The sequence below is a fragment of the Cottoperca gobio genome, chromosome 24 (assembly GCF_900634415.1).
Source record: "Cottoperca gobio chromosome 24, fCotGob3.1, whole genome shotgun sequence".
NCBI classification, from domain to species: Eukaryota; Metazoa; Chordata; class Actinopteri; order Perciformes; family Bovichtidae; genus Cottoperca; species Cottoperca gobio.
This window is the reverse complement of record NC_041378.1, coordinates 16,894,237-16,910,824: the sequence shown is the minus strand read 5'-3', so window position 1 is coordinate 16,910,824 and position 16,588 is coordinate 16,894,237. Positions and strand designations below refer to the sequence as shown.

The window sequence follows — 16,588 nt, the reverse complement described above, 5'->3', positions numbered from 1 at the left end:
CGAGTTTCACTCCATGAAACATTTATATTTCGATTTTCCATTGGAAGACACTACTTTAAGAACATGTTTATAAAATATACATTATAGCCCACTTCATACTAGGACCATTGTTCCAGGTTAATAATTATGTACCCTATATTATGGTATTCTATATCTCATTATTGTCAATGCTGGTCTATTATACTTTTCAAAGTTATATTAATTATGCAAGTAAAGATAAACTGAGTAATATCCTGATTGTTATACGTTAAATTATTTTCCTTTACATTTTGCCCCACTTTTTTCCACATCAACGCTTTCTATGGGATTGGTTTTGTTATTACGCCAGCGACAGATGGTCGGCGGACTATATAACCAAGCCGCGCTGCTCTCTGGGTAATTACGGTAGGGGACGTCATCCGCCCATCCGCCTCCCCCACAGCCAGGCTCAGCACAGCTCTTTAGCCGGTGAAAGCTTAGGTTGGACAGCACGGGTGCCATTTGGCGCAGTATTGAGCTTCATCCTTCGACAAAGGGCGTCCAGTTATTTATTCATTGTCGTAGTTGTGAATTTTATTTAATATATTTTGCCTTCAAACGTTCACGATGAGCTCAATTAACGTCAAAAAGTTGAAAGTTAACGAGCTGAAGGACGAGCTGAAAAAGCGTGATCTTTCGGACAAGGGACTGAAGGCCGAGCTGATGGACCGCCTGCAGGCCGCGCTGGACGAGGAGGCCCTTGCCGGTGATTCCCTAACGGACCAAGAAGCTGTGGCGGTCGAGGGTTCCGGCCAGGCCGCCGACCAGGAGGGCATGGGAGAGGAAGAAGAGGGCGAGGGCCCGATAGAAGAAAGCATGGAGGCCAACGAGGAGGAGGAGGAGGAGGAAGAAGAAGAAGAAGAGCAGCAGCAGCAAGAACAAGAACAAGAGCCGGAAAATGGGGGCGACGGCGATGGCGTTGCCGAGGACGAAGAGATGGGTGAAGGGGAAGAGGACGGAGACGAGGACGACGAGATGGATCCCATGCTCAAGGGAGATGTTGACGACATGGAGAAAATAGATACAGAGGATGGTGAGCCTGCGGATCAGACTACTGAGGGTGAGTCGGCCGGATTGGTTTGAAAATGTGTCTGGCTGGATGGACTATGGCTGGGTGTCGGATTTTGCTATAGTGTTAATGCTACCGCGGGAGGGAGCCGACTGGGGATGAGTACATCCGAATGCGTTACCATACAACACAGCGTCCATGTTGAGCTAGATAGCGTGACCTCAATAAACTAGCAAGCGTTAGCCACAAACTGAAACGGTTAGCCTATCATGCTAATTGGACGTTTATACCGGTCACCACCGTGGTTAGCTAACGTTAATCATTTTGTAACGTTAAATATAGTCCACCAACGTTAACTTTAGCATGTTTATATACCGGTTCAATATAGTAGGCGTGATTAACTACGTGAATCGAGTGAGAAATAATATATGTATTTAGTCTAGCTTAGTCTGGGTTTTCGTTTCGCTTGGTTAGCGTGTTAGCCTGCCAGCTAACGTCATTTTCTTTGTGTCTGTGGTGCAGTGCTAGCTCGCGGATCAGCCGGTTAGCTAGTTCAGTAGTTCCCATATTGAAGGTTTGCTACGAATGTGGTAGTAGTGTGGAGGTGCACCAAGACGATCACCCAAAGTTACATTATAATCTATATTAAAAATGGCGTAACGTTAAAGCAACATGTTTAAAAGGTTTGAATACGACAGTGATTGTAGGGTGCATTTCCTCCGCTTCTAATTACTATAAGCCCAGAATGCACAATTGCGCTGTTAAAACAGAAGTACAAATTAAACTCAAATTACGAATTCATTAAGAGTAATTATCTACACACGGGAGGACTCTGGTCTGCTTTGTACGAGTCCAGATGGATTTGACTTCAGACGGGCCGGGAACACCTGAACTTGCTCACCCAAAACTGTGCAGAAGAGGCGCTGTTTGTCTAGCACGTGGTTAGTTTGTCGGTGGTTTGAATAGAAGGTGTAGTCTTTTTGGGTGAACATAGAAAATGTGGGTGTGTACAGTGATTAGCCATCTAGGTAATTTAGGGCAAGATAACGGGGGAGGGGGTCAATCCAGGACTAGGTAGGTATTCCCATTTCCTTGCATGATTCATTCGTCCCAGGCGGCAGTAGACTTGTCCTCTTATTGAAATAGGTTTACATCTGAATCTTATTCCAAACAATATATTCTAAGCCCTTTATTGCAGGGTGAATGTCCCTTTTACTTTGCAGAGACTTGTTTTTCCAGCCCCCAGCAAACACTGTTCACAATGTTCATTTGGACCAGCCTACATTGTAATTACATCTCTGGTCATTAGAGCTGTTACAGTTTATTATTGTGTTTTTTTAAAAGTGTAATCATGAGGTCTTACCTCTTAAGTTACCTTTTTTAAATATTGATGATTATGGTCGACACAATGTAACTAATGAACGGGCTTTGTGGGCCAGAACCCCACTGCCAGTCCGACCTCTCTCTCTCAAAAAGGAACACCTCATTCTATATCTTTGTTCTATTTTCAAAGGGGATGCGGACAAAGACACGAATGCTGATCAGAAGAATAAGAAGGGTGTTAAGAGACGCCGGGAGGAACATGGAAGGGGCTACTTTGAATTTATTGAAGAGAACAAATACAGCTGGTAAGGATGGGACAGAGCAAAAATGGCCTTCAGCATCCCTGAAGCGCCATCCATAGCTTTGTTGAACTGTATTGGCTTTAAGTGCCAATGCACATAACTAGCATGAGGAAAATCCTCATTTTCAAGTATTATACTATTTATTAATAACCCTACTTTCACACATGTTTTGAGGGTCATCCCTGACTACTTAAGAGCCTTACCTTTTACAGTGCCCACTCACATTTGTGTCTTTAATGGACTGCATTCTGTAGCAGAAGTGCAACTATCAAGTCTCAATGAATTTTCACATCTGTTCCTCATGCCACCTATTGTTTCTCAAAAGCCCATTGTGTGCTCAAGGTGAATCAAGGCTACTCAAAGACCCAGAGGAAAGTAGCAGATGTGCACTTTTGAATGGAGGGAGGGTGGAAGGAATAGCTCAGAGGTGTGGGAGGAGGGGTCCACTGCTGCAGGGTAGCACACAAGGATGTAGCAAAATTCCCAAAGTGTTTGGAATGTCCACGGAGAAGCTCACTTGACCGTCCATCGTTTTGCCTCGCAATGATCTTTTTTTCTCTCCCTTTTCCTTGTTTTTATTTCACTGGTTGTATGACGTCAAAATGCTATATCTGTATCATGTCTTGTGTGTATGTTATCATAGTGTGGATGTGTGTGTTTGCAAGGCTCTTTTCTACCCCGCGCAGGTGACATCATGCATGGTGTGTGTGTGCATACATGTACCTACTTCTTGGTCAGTGTTTTGTTTTCATTGCGCTGTTAAGACACTTAAGGATCAACCGGCAGAAATTTGAGGACAATTTTTATTAGTTTTGAGAAAAGTATGACACTAAATGAATTTTCCTCGCACCAGAATTATTGGAACTATAGTATTGCTGCCTCTTCTGGTGTTTCTCTCCCTTTCTATCTGAAAGCCAAATATTTTATTTCAAGCATCTATTAAATTCCAATTGTAAGTCCAGCTATTCTGTTTTTCCCATCACCATATTTTCCCCCAATTTTAAAAAACAAATAAAATAGTTTTAATCTACTCTTTGCGAAGTCACGGGCCTATAGAAAAGTAGCCAGTGTTTGAGCCACCAGCTGACTGTACCAACCATATGCTCCAGCACAGACTGTATGTTCTCCAGAGTCACCATAAATCTCCCCCACACCCATTTGTACAGCATCCAAGGCTACGATGACTGACGTCTGGAGATGTTGAGGCCCAAATCTGTCTTCCTACTTAAAAATGACTCCACTGTTGTTAGATGATTGTGTCAGGGGGAACAATGCTTAAGCCTCATTGAAATGTTTGACATTTTGACTAGTTTCTTAAACTTCCCATAAAACATGTGGGTTCCTTATCTCACGCTACAGAGTTGGTAAGTTGCTGTAGCTCTCGGGATACATTGAATACCAATTTCAAGCAGCCAAGCATGGTTACAACTTGTAATGCATAGTTACACCACAGTATGACTTGGTCATGACCCTTTTTTTAATTTAGAATTCCACATGTGGAGAGTTAAATATAACTCCACATGCAATCACGTTTACTGACACATCAGCAGTCTAGCTATCCAGATCATAAACGCACTGATCTGAAAGGGGATAGGTCTTTTTTAAATCACTTTCACTAATGGATAGCTTTGCATGCTAGGGCTAGTGGAGGTGCTTTCTTTCTGTGTATCTCATGTTTTAGATTTCGCTGGATACTGCAAGGTAAGTGTTGTCTGCCAAGGCCCATAATACCGCTGACAATCCCAAAACCTTGGAGGCTCGCTTCCCCACTTTACGGTCTCTATTTTGTATCGTTTCCCCTAGTCCGTCTTTCCACTTTTCTCTACAAATATTTGTCTGCAAGTGGTACCCAAGGCATCTATATGTTCCATGCAGTTGCATTGACATGTGAATCCTCTAATTGACTGGTTGGTATCTCTTTTCAGGGCCTCATTTAAGTCTCCTGTGCCACCACTGGAGGAAGAAGATGAGGAGTTTGATGACACAAAAGTCTGCCTGGATACCTGTAAGAGATTTTTGTGTGACAAATGACTACGTTGTCTACATTTAAAGGAATATTTTAAGCCACGTTAATAGTATTCCAAGGTCCCAAATTTTACATGCAAAGAAGACCTGTCCAAAAAGACTTGAATGACAACTAGAACAATAACCATTTACACAGATGGATATTGATGAGTGTGCTTTTTTGTTGTGCTCCAGACAACTGCGACCTGCACTTTAAGGTGTCGCGGGACCGTTACAGCGCCTCATCTCTCACAATGGAGAGTTTTGCTTACCTCTGGTCCGGAGGCAAGGCCACCTACGGATTGAACAAAGGCAAAGCCTGCTTTGAGATGAAGGTACAGTAACAATGCTGACATATTGTGCACTGCCGTACACACCATTACATCCCTGAATGATAATAGGCTTATGTAGAACTTTTAAAGGATGTTTACAAACTGTGAAATGTTCAAATTGAGATGCATCATAATCCTGAAACGTTTGTTTGTTTTGCTTCATGTCAATAGATTGCAGAAAAAATTCCCGTGAAGCACATTTCCAGCAAGAACATGGAGATTCATGATGTGCAGGTCGGCTGGTCTCTGTCTACTGGCACCCTCCTCCTTGGTCAGTCTTTTTTATATATACAAATATGCTTTAGCTCTACATTCTTCTGTATATCATGCTGTTGGCTGCGTCATTCAGTGTTGAGTACAGTAACTTTCCATTTTCCGGTGGCAATGTTTGTTCCATCTGTTGCCAGAATAAATTCAACTTTGTCACATCACACACATGGTATACAGCAAACCTTTAGGTCTATTATGACTTGCACAAGATGGTGACCAAGCCTGTGCAGCCATTTGCTATGATTCATTCATGCAGAATACAGTATTGTTCAGTTTCTTGGCTGGACTTTACTGTGCATTGCATTCATTGGAAGAGAGTGAACCTTGCATTGACAAAACAAACTACTGAGTGCATGTTTTTGCATGCCTGTCTGCCATATGAGATGACACTTAACTGAGGCTGATGTGATAAATCATGAAATGGCAGTCTGTTTAAGAGGTCCCTCTAGTGGTTCACAAGCAGCATGACATGTTAATGTAAAATGGCTCCAACACTGGTGGCATAATAGTAATGGTGGCTGGCCTATTTCCAACATGGATGATTCACACATGGTCTCAGAGACGTGTGTTAAATCAAATCCATCTCAGAAATGTTTTGTCAATGAATGTTTTCTCCCATTCATTTTCAGGTGAGGAGGAACATTCTTATGCATACTCTGGGAAAGCCAAGAAGACCACCAACTGTGTGACAGAGGACTTTGGAGAAACGTACGAGGAGAATGATGTCATCTGCTGCCTTATTGTAAGACATAAATGCTACTTGTTTTTTGAGTTAATTTGAGTCGATGTAAACCAAGCATGAGTACATTATGACTAAATGTGAAAGCATTCACCCATGTGAATAAATAAAAATTGTCAGTGACTGGTACATATGTTATTTCATAACTTTTGTATTTATCACAAACTATTGTGCATCTGGCTTTCCTTGCTTAGGACTTTGAGGGGGATGAGGTGGTGTTGTCCTTCGCCAAGAATGGCGGGGAGCCGGCTGTTGCTTTCCAGGTCAACAAGGACACTCTGAGCGGCCAGGCCCTTTTCCCCCACGTCATCTGCCACAATTGTGCGGTGGAGTTCAACTTTGGCCAGATGGAGACTCCGTACTTCCCTCTGCCCCAGGGTTACACCTTCCTGCAGCAGATCCCTGTGGAAGACAGAGTTCGGGGGCTCAAGGGCCCACAGACCAAAGCCGACTGCGAGGTAAGCATAGTAACGTGTAGGTATTCTTTCATTTGTCATGCAGCAAATGTTTTATTATTGTTGACATTTAAAACTAATATTCAGGAGTTCAAAGTAAGTTTTCTGACATTGATCTTAATTCTTCTGCCTTTCATGTTATGTAGATTATAGTGATGGTCGGCTTACCAGGCTCAGGGAAGACTACATGGGTGAAGAACCATGTCCAGGAGAACCCTGGGAAATACTACATCCTGGGGAGTGACACCATTGTGGACAAGATGATGGTCAGTACTGATACAGCTGTTATTTTCAGTAAACATGGACATACTGTGTCTTGCCGTCTGTCCTACTGTTTATGTTTATTATAAATACGTTTTATTTGGTCCTATGATTTAATACAGATCAACAGCCTGAAACGCCAGTCAAAGGACATTACAAAACTGAGTGCCATTTCCCAGAGAGCACCCCTTTTCCTGGGGAAGTTTATTGAGATTGCTGCCCGAAAGAAGAGAAACTACATCCTGGATCATGTAAGTGGCTTGTGTTGAATCAGATCACAGCGTTTGCCCGTATTATACAGATGAGTGTTAAATCTTGCATTTATAAATCAATGTGTAATTGAGCCTTTCTCCCCTCCCCCAGACCAACCTGTCTGCCCCAGGCCAGAAGAGGAAAATGTGCTTGTTTGCAGGCTTCCAGCGCAAGGCTGTGGTGGTCTGCCCATCTGACGACGACTACAAGGAGAGAGTCCAGAAGAAGGTTGAGAGTGACGGCAAAGAAGTGCCCGAGCACGCCCTCTTTAAAATGAAAGGTAAAAAAGATGCTTTGGTCATAAAGCATTCATAGTAGTACAAACCTCATCTGGGCTTTTCTGTCAGATTCAGGTGTTTCTCTTTCTGCATCCCTAATCGCTGGTTTATTTTCCTTCCATTCCAGGCTTCTACTCTCTGCCTGAGGAGGGAGACAGCTTCAGCGACGTGGTCTATGCTGAGCTGCAGAAGGAGGAGGCCGGCAAGCTGCTGGAACAGTACAAAGAAGAAAGCAAGACGGCTCTGCCAGCTGAAAAGAAACCCAACCAGGGAAGTACAACACCAAAAAGAGGAGGTGGCCTGCGCGGAGGAGGTCGGGGAGGCAAGAACCAGTTTGGCCGTGGAAGTGGACCCGGACAGAGAGGCGGTGGCCGTGGAGGCTTCCAGAACAGGGGCAACTTCAGAGGAGGTAGTTTTGACATTTGAAGATGTAATCAAAAAAAAAAATGTCTTATTGTATAGACCAGTGATTTTCAACCACTGTACATATCTATATATGATGTATCATATATATTCCCCCAACAGAACCCCCTGAAATTCAAGTTTTGTTGTTATAGAGGGCATTTTGCCCAGATATGAATACAGGTGTGCCTTGAGATTTTGGCTTGGTCTTTGGTGTGCCTTGGCCACAGAAAGGTTGAAAATCACTGGTATAGACCATAACTTGTACTGTTTCTGATCCTTTTCTTCTTCTTCAGCTCCCGGCCCTCGTGGTGGCTTCAACCGTCCACCTCGCGGCTTCCTGCCTCCCCCAGCCTTCAGAGGAGGATTCCATAACCGTGGAAACTTCAACCGGGGTGGTGGCCCTATTCCCAGCCTGGGGGGATCCCCCAGGGGCGGACCAATGAGGGGCAACATGGGACCTAGAGGAGGACCCATGAACAGAGGGGCCCCAATGCATAGGGGGAACATGAGCAGAGGAGGTGGCGCCAACATGCATCGTGGAGGATCCAGGGGACATCACAACCAGGTGGGTTTGATATTGACACTCAAACATCAGCTATCATGTAGTATATGTTTTTAAACTTGGTTTTATATTTATAGTAGTTTTTTGATGCATATTCGAGTTTGTGTGCTGCTACACGGTGGTCATTGTCATGCGTCTCCATCTACAGTTTCAACAGAGAGGTGGTAATCGCGGCAACTATGGAAACTTTGGAAACAAGAATGGAAACTTTGGTAATAACAGGAACAGCGGCAACTTTGGCAACAGGAACGGCATGGACAAGGCCCAAGCCTTCAACCAGAGCTGGCAGCAAGGGGTCAGTATTAAGAGCAGCTGAGAAGAGATTTAGATTTTTAGAATTTTCTTACTGAAATCAATGCAAAACTTCCTCTTTTTTTTTATAAAGGTAGATAATCTGAAAGGATATGCATGTTAGATTTTTGGATGATGGTCAAGTATGAATCGGAAGTTAACGTTTCATCTCTTGTGCGTCTTGTGCAGTTCTGGAACCAGAAGCCATGGAGTCAGCAGTATCAGCCTGGATATTACTAAGACACTTCTTGTAATGGACTGGTGGCCCACACTGAGACCCACCACTAGCCACGGAACATCCCTCCACCCCGCTTTTTGTTTTCCTAGAACCCACTTTTAATAATCTAAAATCCACCAACTGACAATGAAGACCAGTGTGATATGGAGCAACAGCATTCCACATCAGGGAGGAGAGCAGGCACCCTGAGTGTGATTGAAGCTTTATATATCTAGGAACACATGTACAACATGGGTTCAGTCTGATTCCGTTATCAGTTTATTTCTTTTGTTGTACATTTCATCTTTTTCACCACTTTTAAATGACGTGCTTTTAAAGAAATCTCGTGTTTGTAATATCAGGAACCAGAAACATTTTGCTAGCCCGGCAGATGTTGAGAAGATTTTTTTTCAGGGTTGTGCATTTTATCTGTGCTGTGATTTTTGTTTTGCTTTTTTTATTACAAATTGTACATATTTGTTTTTTTTTTGCGTAGTTTGTATGAGAAGTTGAAAAAAAACTAATGATTGAAAGGAACCTTGGCTTATTAGCGAGAAGCATGGTAGCTGATTATATTGTTAGGCTGTACGTGTCAATAGAGTCCACTGTCTATCAGTTAAACTGAAGCAACAGATTAATTGTCTTGTTCCCAGTATCAAACCTGTAACCTAAACTCCATAGATCTACAATAAACAACTTGTTGGATTTTTTACATTCTTCCTGGCTTATGACTTTTGATTCAGTTCAAAGGTGTGTAAAAGACCTTTGAATGGGCGACGTCCTAGTTTGCTACTTCAAACAGTAAGGACATCAGCCCCACTACAAGGTTCCAGTTTCACCTCATTAGTCAAGTATTCCCTTCAAGTGTCTGTCTTTGATATGTTGTAGCTTTGAGATTGCTTTGAGAAAGTATTTTGGCCATGCCATTTTAAGGATCCAAGTAAGCATTTGTAATACTTTTAGCCTTTTTTTTTTTTTTTATTATTCATTTGTTTAAAAAAAAAAAAAAAGTATTCATTTATATGCTTAAAAATTAGGTCACTGACTACCTTTGATTCTCAGGAGGAAGTGTCGGTCTTAGGTTGTCAACGGTTCCTTTTAGTGCAGTAGACTTCTGAAAGACGAAAGCACTGATCAGTCCAACAAATTACAAACCAGAACCACAATAGACTTTTTTCTTTCTTTTTTTTTATGTTTTATATGACTCCTCACACCACTATTTAATTTTGGAAATAGTTTCAGCACGACTGGTTGAAAGCAGGCAGGGTTACTAATTTTCACCAGCAAACCCAAAGGGCTACACAGATGATGACCTTTACAGACAGGTGGGGGAAGCAGAGTAACTTTCTTTCAACTTAAAGACATTATTTTGAAGCACTCCAGTGTTCATGTTGGCGACTGTGTGGCCTGGCAATAATGGCAGCTCCTCATCCAACAGCTCAGTGTCCCAGCACATTATCCTGGCAGAGGACGCCCTGCTTGTGTTTCAACGTCAGCTAGACAACGGTTCATCACAGTATATCAGATAAAACCCAGTGGTGTGTTTGTATTTTTTACCTTCCCAAGTTGCTCTTTAACAAACGTGTAAATACTTCACTATTTCAACCATGCACGAATGTTCATTAATTGGCTTGGAGTAATAACTGTTTTGTGATTAAGAAAGTGTTAGTTTGCCCGAGTACTGCTGTGGTGAATTGTCAGCTATATTTAAATGTGTGGAGAGTTTGTGCCCTCCTGTTTTACTGTACTTGATACATAAATCTAGCAGAATGCAAGCTTTGAGTTTACAGTATAACCTATAACAGACACTATATTTTTATCGCTTTATGTTGCAGGTTGTATATCAGGTCTTTTATTATTAAACCAACAATGCAAATGCTTTGAGACATTTTTGAAATGTGTTGTCTTTTCTATCTTACAGTTTTTTGATATTTGTGTTAAAATACTAAATGTATTTTTTTTGTCTCAACTCTATTAAAGTTAAAGAAGCTGGTGTATGACTATGTGGTTTGTTGTTGTTTTTACACTGATCAACAGAAAAATTTATGTCAAATAATTACAAAATACTTTGAAAGTGTTTAGTAAATGCACCGTTGGCAGTAATTACAGCCTTAAAACTCTGTACGCCTCAATCCGAGTTGTCCACTTTGTCTCAGCCACTGCAGATCAGTGTTGATTTTAAGCCTGTTGTAACTGTAGCGTTGGTTTTATGCTCAGACTCATTGTGTTGCTAGAAAACAAATCTCCCAAATTGCAGATTTCTTGCAGACTGCACCAGATTTTCCTCTAGAACTTCGCAGTAACTTTACTGTTTTCATTTGATCTTCTCCCCTCACAATTCTTCCAGGGAGTGCTCCAGAAAAGCATCCCCACAGCTCAATCATGACGCTTCTACCACAGAGCTGTGCAGTCGGGGTGGTGTATTTATGGTGATGTGCAGAGGGACACGCTCTTGTGAGACTTTAGACAGCGACATGGCTGGAGGAAGGGCAACGCTGGTCTTTGGGTCCGGACTATCTCAACTACTGGATGGATTATTATGACATTCATGATCCCTAGACAATGAATCCTACGGACTTTGGCAATCCCCTGACTTTTCCTCTAGCGCCATCAGGAGGTTGATTATTTGTAGTTCAGAGTGAAATATCTTGACAACTGTTGTATGTATTGTCAATAAATTAGTTACCCATGTTTATTTTTTATTTTTTGCAAGGTAAAAATATGCTTGAAATATATAGGATCCCTAATTATTAAATATGCTAGCACCATTTTGCATCTTTACAATACAGCAGGTGTTTGCTTTTGGCCTCTTGCCCATTATTAAGTGTCAGTTTTTGGGGAAAGGATCTGCTGGATAAACTCTTGACTTTGGTGATCCTCTGACTTTTTCCTCAACCTCTTTTTGGTTGTTTTGAAATATGTTGACAACTATTGGATGGATTGCTGTGAACTTTGTGACGTTCATGATCCCCAGAGGATGAACTGTAATAACTTTAAACCGCTCACCTTTTGATCTGGCTCCATCATCAGGCCATATGTATTTTTGGTATATGATTAAAAAACCAATGACGTTGTCTTTAGTGCTAAATAACAAATGTTTGCATGCTAACACACTAAACTAACAGGGTGAACATTACACCTGATAAACATCCAGGCTGATTGTTAGCATGTTAGCTCAAAGTTGAGTGTGAGTACAGCCTTACGGAGCTGATAGACTTCAGTCTCTTGGGAGTGACTTTCTTTTGCCACTGTACCGCTGAAGCACCGAGCTGTTGTTGTGTGCAGAGTCTCAGCATCTGCAGCTTGGAGCTTCTTCAGAGTTGTCACGGCTTGGTCTTGGCAGATTCACAGCTGTGTCATACTCTTTTCATTCATAATGACTGATTAAACTGAACTCCAGGGGTGTTCAGTGACATGGAAATGTTCTTGCATCCATTCTTTGCTTTGAGCTTTTTTTTCGTCATCTGAGTTGTTGTTCTTTTGTCTTCATATTTTACGTTTTGCCACAGCGTGTTGGATCATCCAGATACAGGTGTATCTATACTGACACCAGTCATTTCCATTTCACTAATTTTGTCACTTGTAAAGTCAGTTGACTTCACCATTAATCACTTAGCAAATATTTAATTTAATATTTAAGCAAACATGTATTGTTGTATTTAGAATTTGTAATTAATGTAGATCACTTTGTCACATTTATCTTAAATGAACAGTTCAACCCAAAATCAAGAATACACATTTTGCCTCTCACCTGTAGAGATATTTATCATCTACATTGTTTTGGTGTGAGTTGCCGAGTGTTGGAGATATCAGCCGTAGAGATGTCGGCCTTCTCTCTAATATAATGGAACTAGATGTGCTCGGCTTGTGGGGCTCAAAGTACCAAGAAAATACATTTTGAAAAACTCAACAGCAAAGTCTCTGTACAGAAATCCTGACCCGTTACACAAGATAATCCACAGAGCTTGTTTTGAGCAGTTTCATTTCGGAACTATTTTCTCTGTACCGTACAGAGCAGAAAGAAGTGTGCATCTACTCATGGAAGAGAGGCTTGTGACAGAGTGAGATGTGATCATTAACGTCCTCCCTAGATGAGCTCTAACGTTAGCTAGCTGAGGAGATGCATGCTTCCATCTGCGCGGTGATACGGTTGGCAGGTGTAGCTCTATCAAAAAGAAAATAGTTCTTACACTAAACTGCTCACAACAGTTCTGTCTGTGGATTATCTTGAGTAACCGGGTCATGATTTCTGTACAGAGACTTTGCTGTTGAGTTTTTCAAATGTATTTTCTTGGTACTTTGAGCCCCACAAGCAGAGCACATCTAGTTCCATTGTATTAGAGAGATGGCCGACATCTCTACGGCTGATATCTCCAACACTCTGCAACTCACACCAAAACAATGTAGATGATAAATATCTCTACAGGTAAGAATTTGTGGTCTTTTTCTTTTGATCAGTGTCAAAAAAGCCACATGAAATTAACTTTGATTTAATGTTGTAAAGCAATAAAACACGAACACTTTTGAAAGGGTTAATACTTTTCAAAGAGCGGTAGTATGTGTGACGTTCATTGTTTACAACACCACCTGTGTCTCTTCTATGCTTCCTGGAGGTGTATGTTGGGAATCCACTTCCCTCCCAGACAGACAGCTGCTTGTCTTTGGCAGGGCAGCATGTTTACCTCCGTCAGCAGCATATTAGTAAATGACAAGACCCCCCACTTAGACAACAAACAGTGCATTAGGTATTGGCCCTGATTAGCAATGTTTGGCCCGGTCTAAGTCTGATGTAAACACATGAAGAGGCCATTCTAGCCTAATGCGAATTGACCTCATGTTTCTCTGTATGTGGCCGTGTAGCTCCTTCCCACTGCAAATAAAGCATTACAAGTAGCTTTGTCAACAACAGTGTGCCCCCAGTGTAACAAATGTTAGAAGTCATTAGGCAAATGATTTGCTCTAGTCTACAATTTCCTATAAGTGTAAATGAAGAGGCGACAGAGGAGGCAGGCAGCTGTATGTAACTGCATGTGAATGTGTTCATGAATGTGAATGGGGCCAGACAGCCGACAGCAGGGAAGAGGAAGAGCAGAATGTGAAACAAAATATTTTATTTTCCAAACATAAATTCCTCCATATTATGTACAGCTTGAAAATATAACTCATCAGACAGAATTGGAATGATTGCTGCCAGATTCAACACAACTCATACAAATTAGAATTAAAAAAAGATATAAAAATGTACAAAATATATAAAAGTGCTTGTGGAAGGAGATGGAGTTTAATGGCAGCAGGACTGCCTGTTGTGTGTGAAACTCACATTAAATGTCCATTTAAATAGAAAGTACGTGTTGTTTAAAACCATTAAATATATCAACACCCCGATGAAAAAACACTATAGCCTACTATTCCATCCCAGCAGTCTGTGATTATAAGAGTACTACAGCTGTTTTCCATGACTTCATACTACGGAGATGTTGTCCATGGTGCAGGCACACCTCTCGACGATCATATTGGGGAATTCAGCCACTTCTATCTCAGTGTACTCGCCCTTCTTCACCAGGTACATGATGGGTAACGGGGCACTCTCAGACGCCGTGCACCGCCTCTCCCCGTAGCCGTAGTTGCGCTTGGGCTGCTTGCAGCCTCCGGTGCACCTGAAGGCTTGGTAACCCGCCGGCTCAATGATCCAGTACTGCGTCCAGGTGAGGGCGCGGAAGTTGATGAAGTACTGTTCCCTGCAGCAGGTGTCTTTGTTTTGGTTCATGTCGCAGTCGCCACGAGAACTAAGGAAGGAAAGGTGAAGAAAGTTAGACGCCTGCTATCGCAAAGTCCCAAGCATTTTTGTCTCCACTTTTTTAAGTGGGGAAGCTACTTAAGGCTTAATTACAATCAATTTAGAAGCAATAATTAATCACATATGTGCAGGAAAAAAACACTATTTTTTGGGAAAACACTCAAATGAGCGTTTTGATCTCTTCTTGGTTTTTAATGCCAGCCAGTAAATTACTGAGTCAGAATCTGATTTACATACAAGTTGGTTTTTAAATACAAGAAATTTGCTTTGGTGTATTGGTAAATAACATAAACATAGAAAAACTAATTCAAATTTTAAAATGATGTATTTAAAAAATCAAGAAACAGAAATTGTACAAATATGTACAATATATCTGAATTCAAAAGAAATTCTCCACACCCTTAAAATTAGTAAACTGACGCCCCTGTGCCACGCCACTACAAATCTACTAATTAATGCAAATGGTGACAGGTAAAAATGGAGGATATGGACTAATTGTCACACTGATACAATGTCCTGTATATCACAAGCTCTCGCCCTTACCCGTACTCTTCGAGGTTCAGTGTGTAGAGGATGAGCTCGGGCTTCCCCAAGGTGTTGTCCGTCTGCTCCTGGGTGGTAAAGCGCACACTCTTGGCCATCTCTGCCGCGTAACTGCCAGGTCTCTCGCCCTCGATCCACACCTCCATGTACATAGGTGTCTTCTGCTGCGTCTTGGACCAATAGTGCACCGCCTGCGTCACATCAAAGCTCTTCCAGCCGGTCTCGTGAATGGGAATCAACCTGTGAACACGAGAGATAAGGGCGATTAATTAAAAGGCGATACAAACGGGGTGTTTCCTGGAGAGCAATACAATTGAATTATTATTAAGATAACCCACTGAGACAGCAATGAGCTCGCCTCTTAATTGCTCTACCCTTCACCATGAGAAAATGGCCCCTTACCGTGAATCTACTAGCGATGTCCGGTTGGATCCGTTCGGCAGCACCTCCACCCAGTAGATACTGACCCGGGCGTTGTTGACGGGCCGGTGACTCTTCCTCTCCACCGCGAAGCGTTTGTGGTAAGAAGCCCGCTGGTAGAGCTTCAGCTCTGCCATGGTCACCTCGTTGTTACCCGGAATCCTCGCCTCCATGTCGAACATCATGCTTTGCCGAGTGGTGTCAGAATACACAAACTCCCCGGAAATATCTAAAACACAGAGCATTGTAAGCGTTAAAGGCGATTCTTCCTCTGAAGCAGCTTTCAATTGCTGTTTGTTAAATGCAATTTGGTGCGTAAAATAGTCTTTGCGGAACAAGTGTCCCAATTACGCACGGAAATAACAGTTGGCTTTAACTAGTATCTGTGTCAACGTTATTTACATATTAATTCATACAAATTACATGTTTTGTATTGGGGTTTTTTTTAAACGAGAAAGGGCTTTACCTGCATTACCAGGGATTCCCCTCAGGATGCCCGCCAGGCTGGGCAGAGATCTGCGTCTCCTGCTGTGGTGCATCTTCAGCATGGACATGTACTTATTTCTGATATGCGCCGGAATAACCAGATTCTCCAAATCCCTTTTATGGATTCTAGGAACTTCATCCAAGCCAAGTTTCTGCAGCAGCGCGTCCTTCATATCCTGTTGCGTAAAAGCCTTGGAGAGACCGAAGAGCGCGGTGCAAAGGACACAAGTGCGGAGGAAATCCATGAGTAAAACCTTCAGTGTGATAAACAGCAGCAGCACAGTAGCGCAAGTCACCCAGAGACAGACAGTGTCCCTCTGACACTCCGCTGGCCCTTTATATTGTTGCGGCCCTCCCAGTTGTTCGCACTTTGCCAATGGGGGCAGGGACCCTTATCAGAACAAAGGTGCGACAATACAGCCCCATCCTAAACAGGATATCTAAGTGGCCATACTTCAAACAGCAACAATTAGACTCGAGTGCTATCCGTATTGCAGAGGTGTAATTTCACCATAGTTCCACTAAAACTATATGCTTGATGTCAGTGGTCTGTGTTGCATTTGATGTCAGAGTGAGGATCTAAAATCTGCTCTTTATGGTGTACTTAATCATTTATATTTATCA

At 42.2% G+C, this 16,588-nt stretch overlaps 2 protein-coding genes across 2 annotated transcripts; one reads left to right on the top strand and one right to left on the bottom strand.

The window, feature by feature from the left end:
* Positions 1-393: 393 nt before the first annotated feature.
* hnrnpub (heterogeneous nuclear ribonucleoprotein Ub) lies at positions 394-10,718 on the top strand. The gene is made up of 14 exons (XM_029462924.1): positions 394-1,078; positions 2,541-2,655; positions 4,578-4,657; positions 4,852-4,991; positions 5,160-5,259; positions 5,888-6,000; positions 6,192-6,455; positions 6,599-6,718; positions 6,836-6,964; positions 7,077-7,245; positions 7,371-7,652; positions 7,942-8,213; positions 8,359-8,505; positions 8,691-10,718. Exons 1-14 carry the CDS (start codon positions 586-588, stop codon positions 8,739-8,741), a joined length of 2,475 nt encoding a protein of 824 aa, XP_029318784.1. The 5' UTR covers positions 394-585; the 3' UTR covers positions 8,742-10,718.
* Positions 10,719-14,010: 3,292 nt separating this feature from the next.
* On the bottom strand, positions 14,011-16,209 carry lft1 (lefty1). Its single transcript, XM_029425642.1, has 4 exons — positions 15,945-16,209; positions 15,461-15,707; positions 15,059-15,298; positions 14,011-14,504 (listed from the first exon to the last, which is right to left on the bottom strand). Exons 1-4 carry the CDS (start codon positions 16,207-16,209, stop codon positions 14,180-14,182), a joined length of 1,077 nt encoding a protein of 358 aa, XP_029281502.1. The 3' UTR covers positions 14,011-14,179.
* Positions 16,210-16,588: the final 379 nt, after the last annotated feature.

Excerpts from the sequence above, each read along its gene's own strand:
- hnrnpub (XM_029462924.1), top strand. The coding sequence starts at position 586 with ATGAGCTCAATTAACGTCAAAAAGTTGAAAGTTAACGAGCTGAAGGAC. Across the intron at positions 4,658-4,851 it reads AAAAGTCTGCCTGGATACCT|ACAACTGCGACCTGCACTTT; the intron begins GTAAGAGATTTT and ends GTTGTGCTCCAG. Across the intron at positions 7,653-7,941 it reads CAGGGGCAACTTCAGAGGAG|CTCCCGGCCCTCGTGGTGGC; the intron begins GTAGTTTTGACA and ends CTTCTTCTTCAG.
- lft1 (XM_029425642.1), bottom strand. The coding sequence starts at position 16,209 with ATGGATTTCCTCCGCACTTGTGTCCTTTGCACCGCGCTCTTCGGTCTC. Across the intron at positions 15,708-15,944 it reads GGGAATCCCTGGTAATGCAG|ATATTTCCGGGGAGTTTGTG; the intron begins GTAAAGCCCTTT and ends TCTGTGTTTTAG. Across the intron at positions 14,505-15,058 it reads CTGAACCTCGAAGAGTACGG|TTCTCGTGGCGACTGCGACA; the intron begins GTAAGGGCGAGA and ends TTCCTTCCTTAG.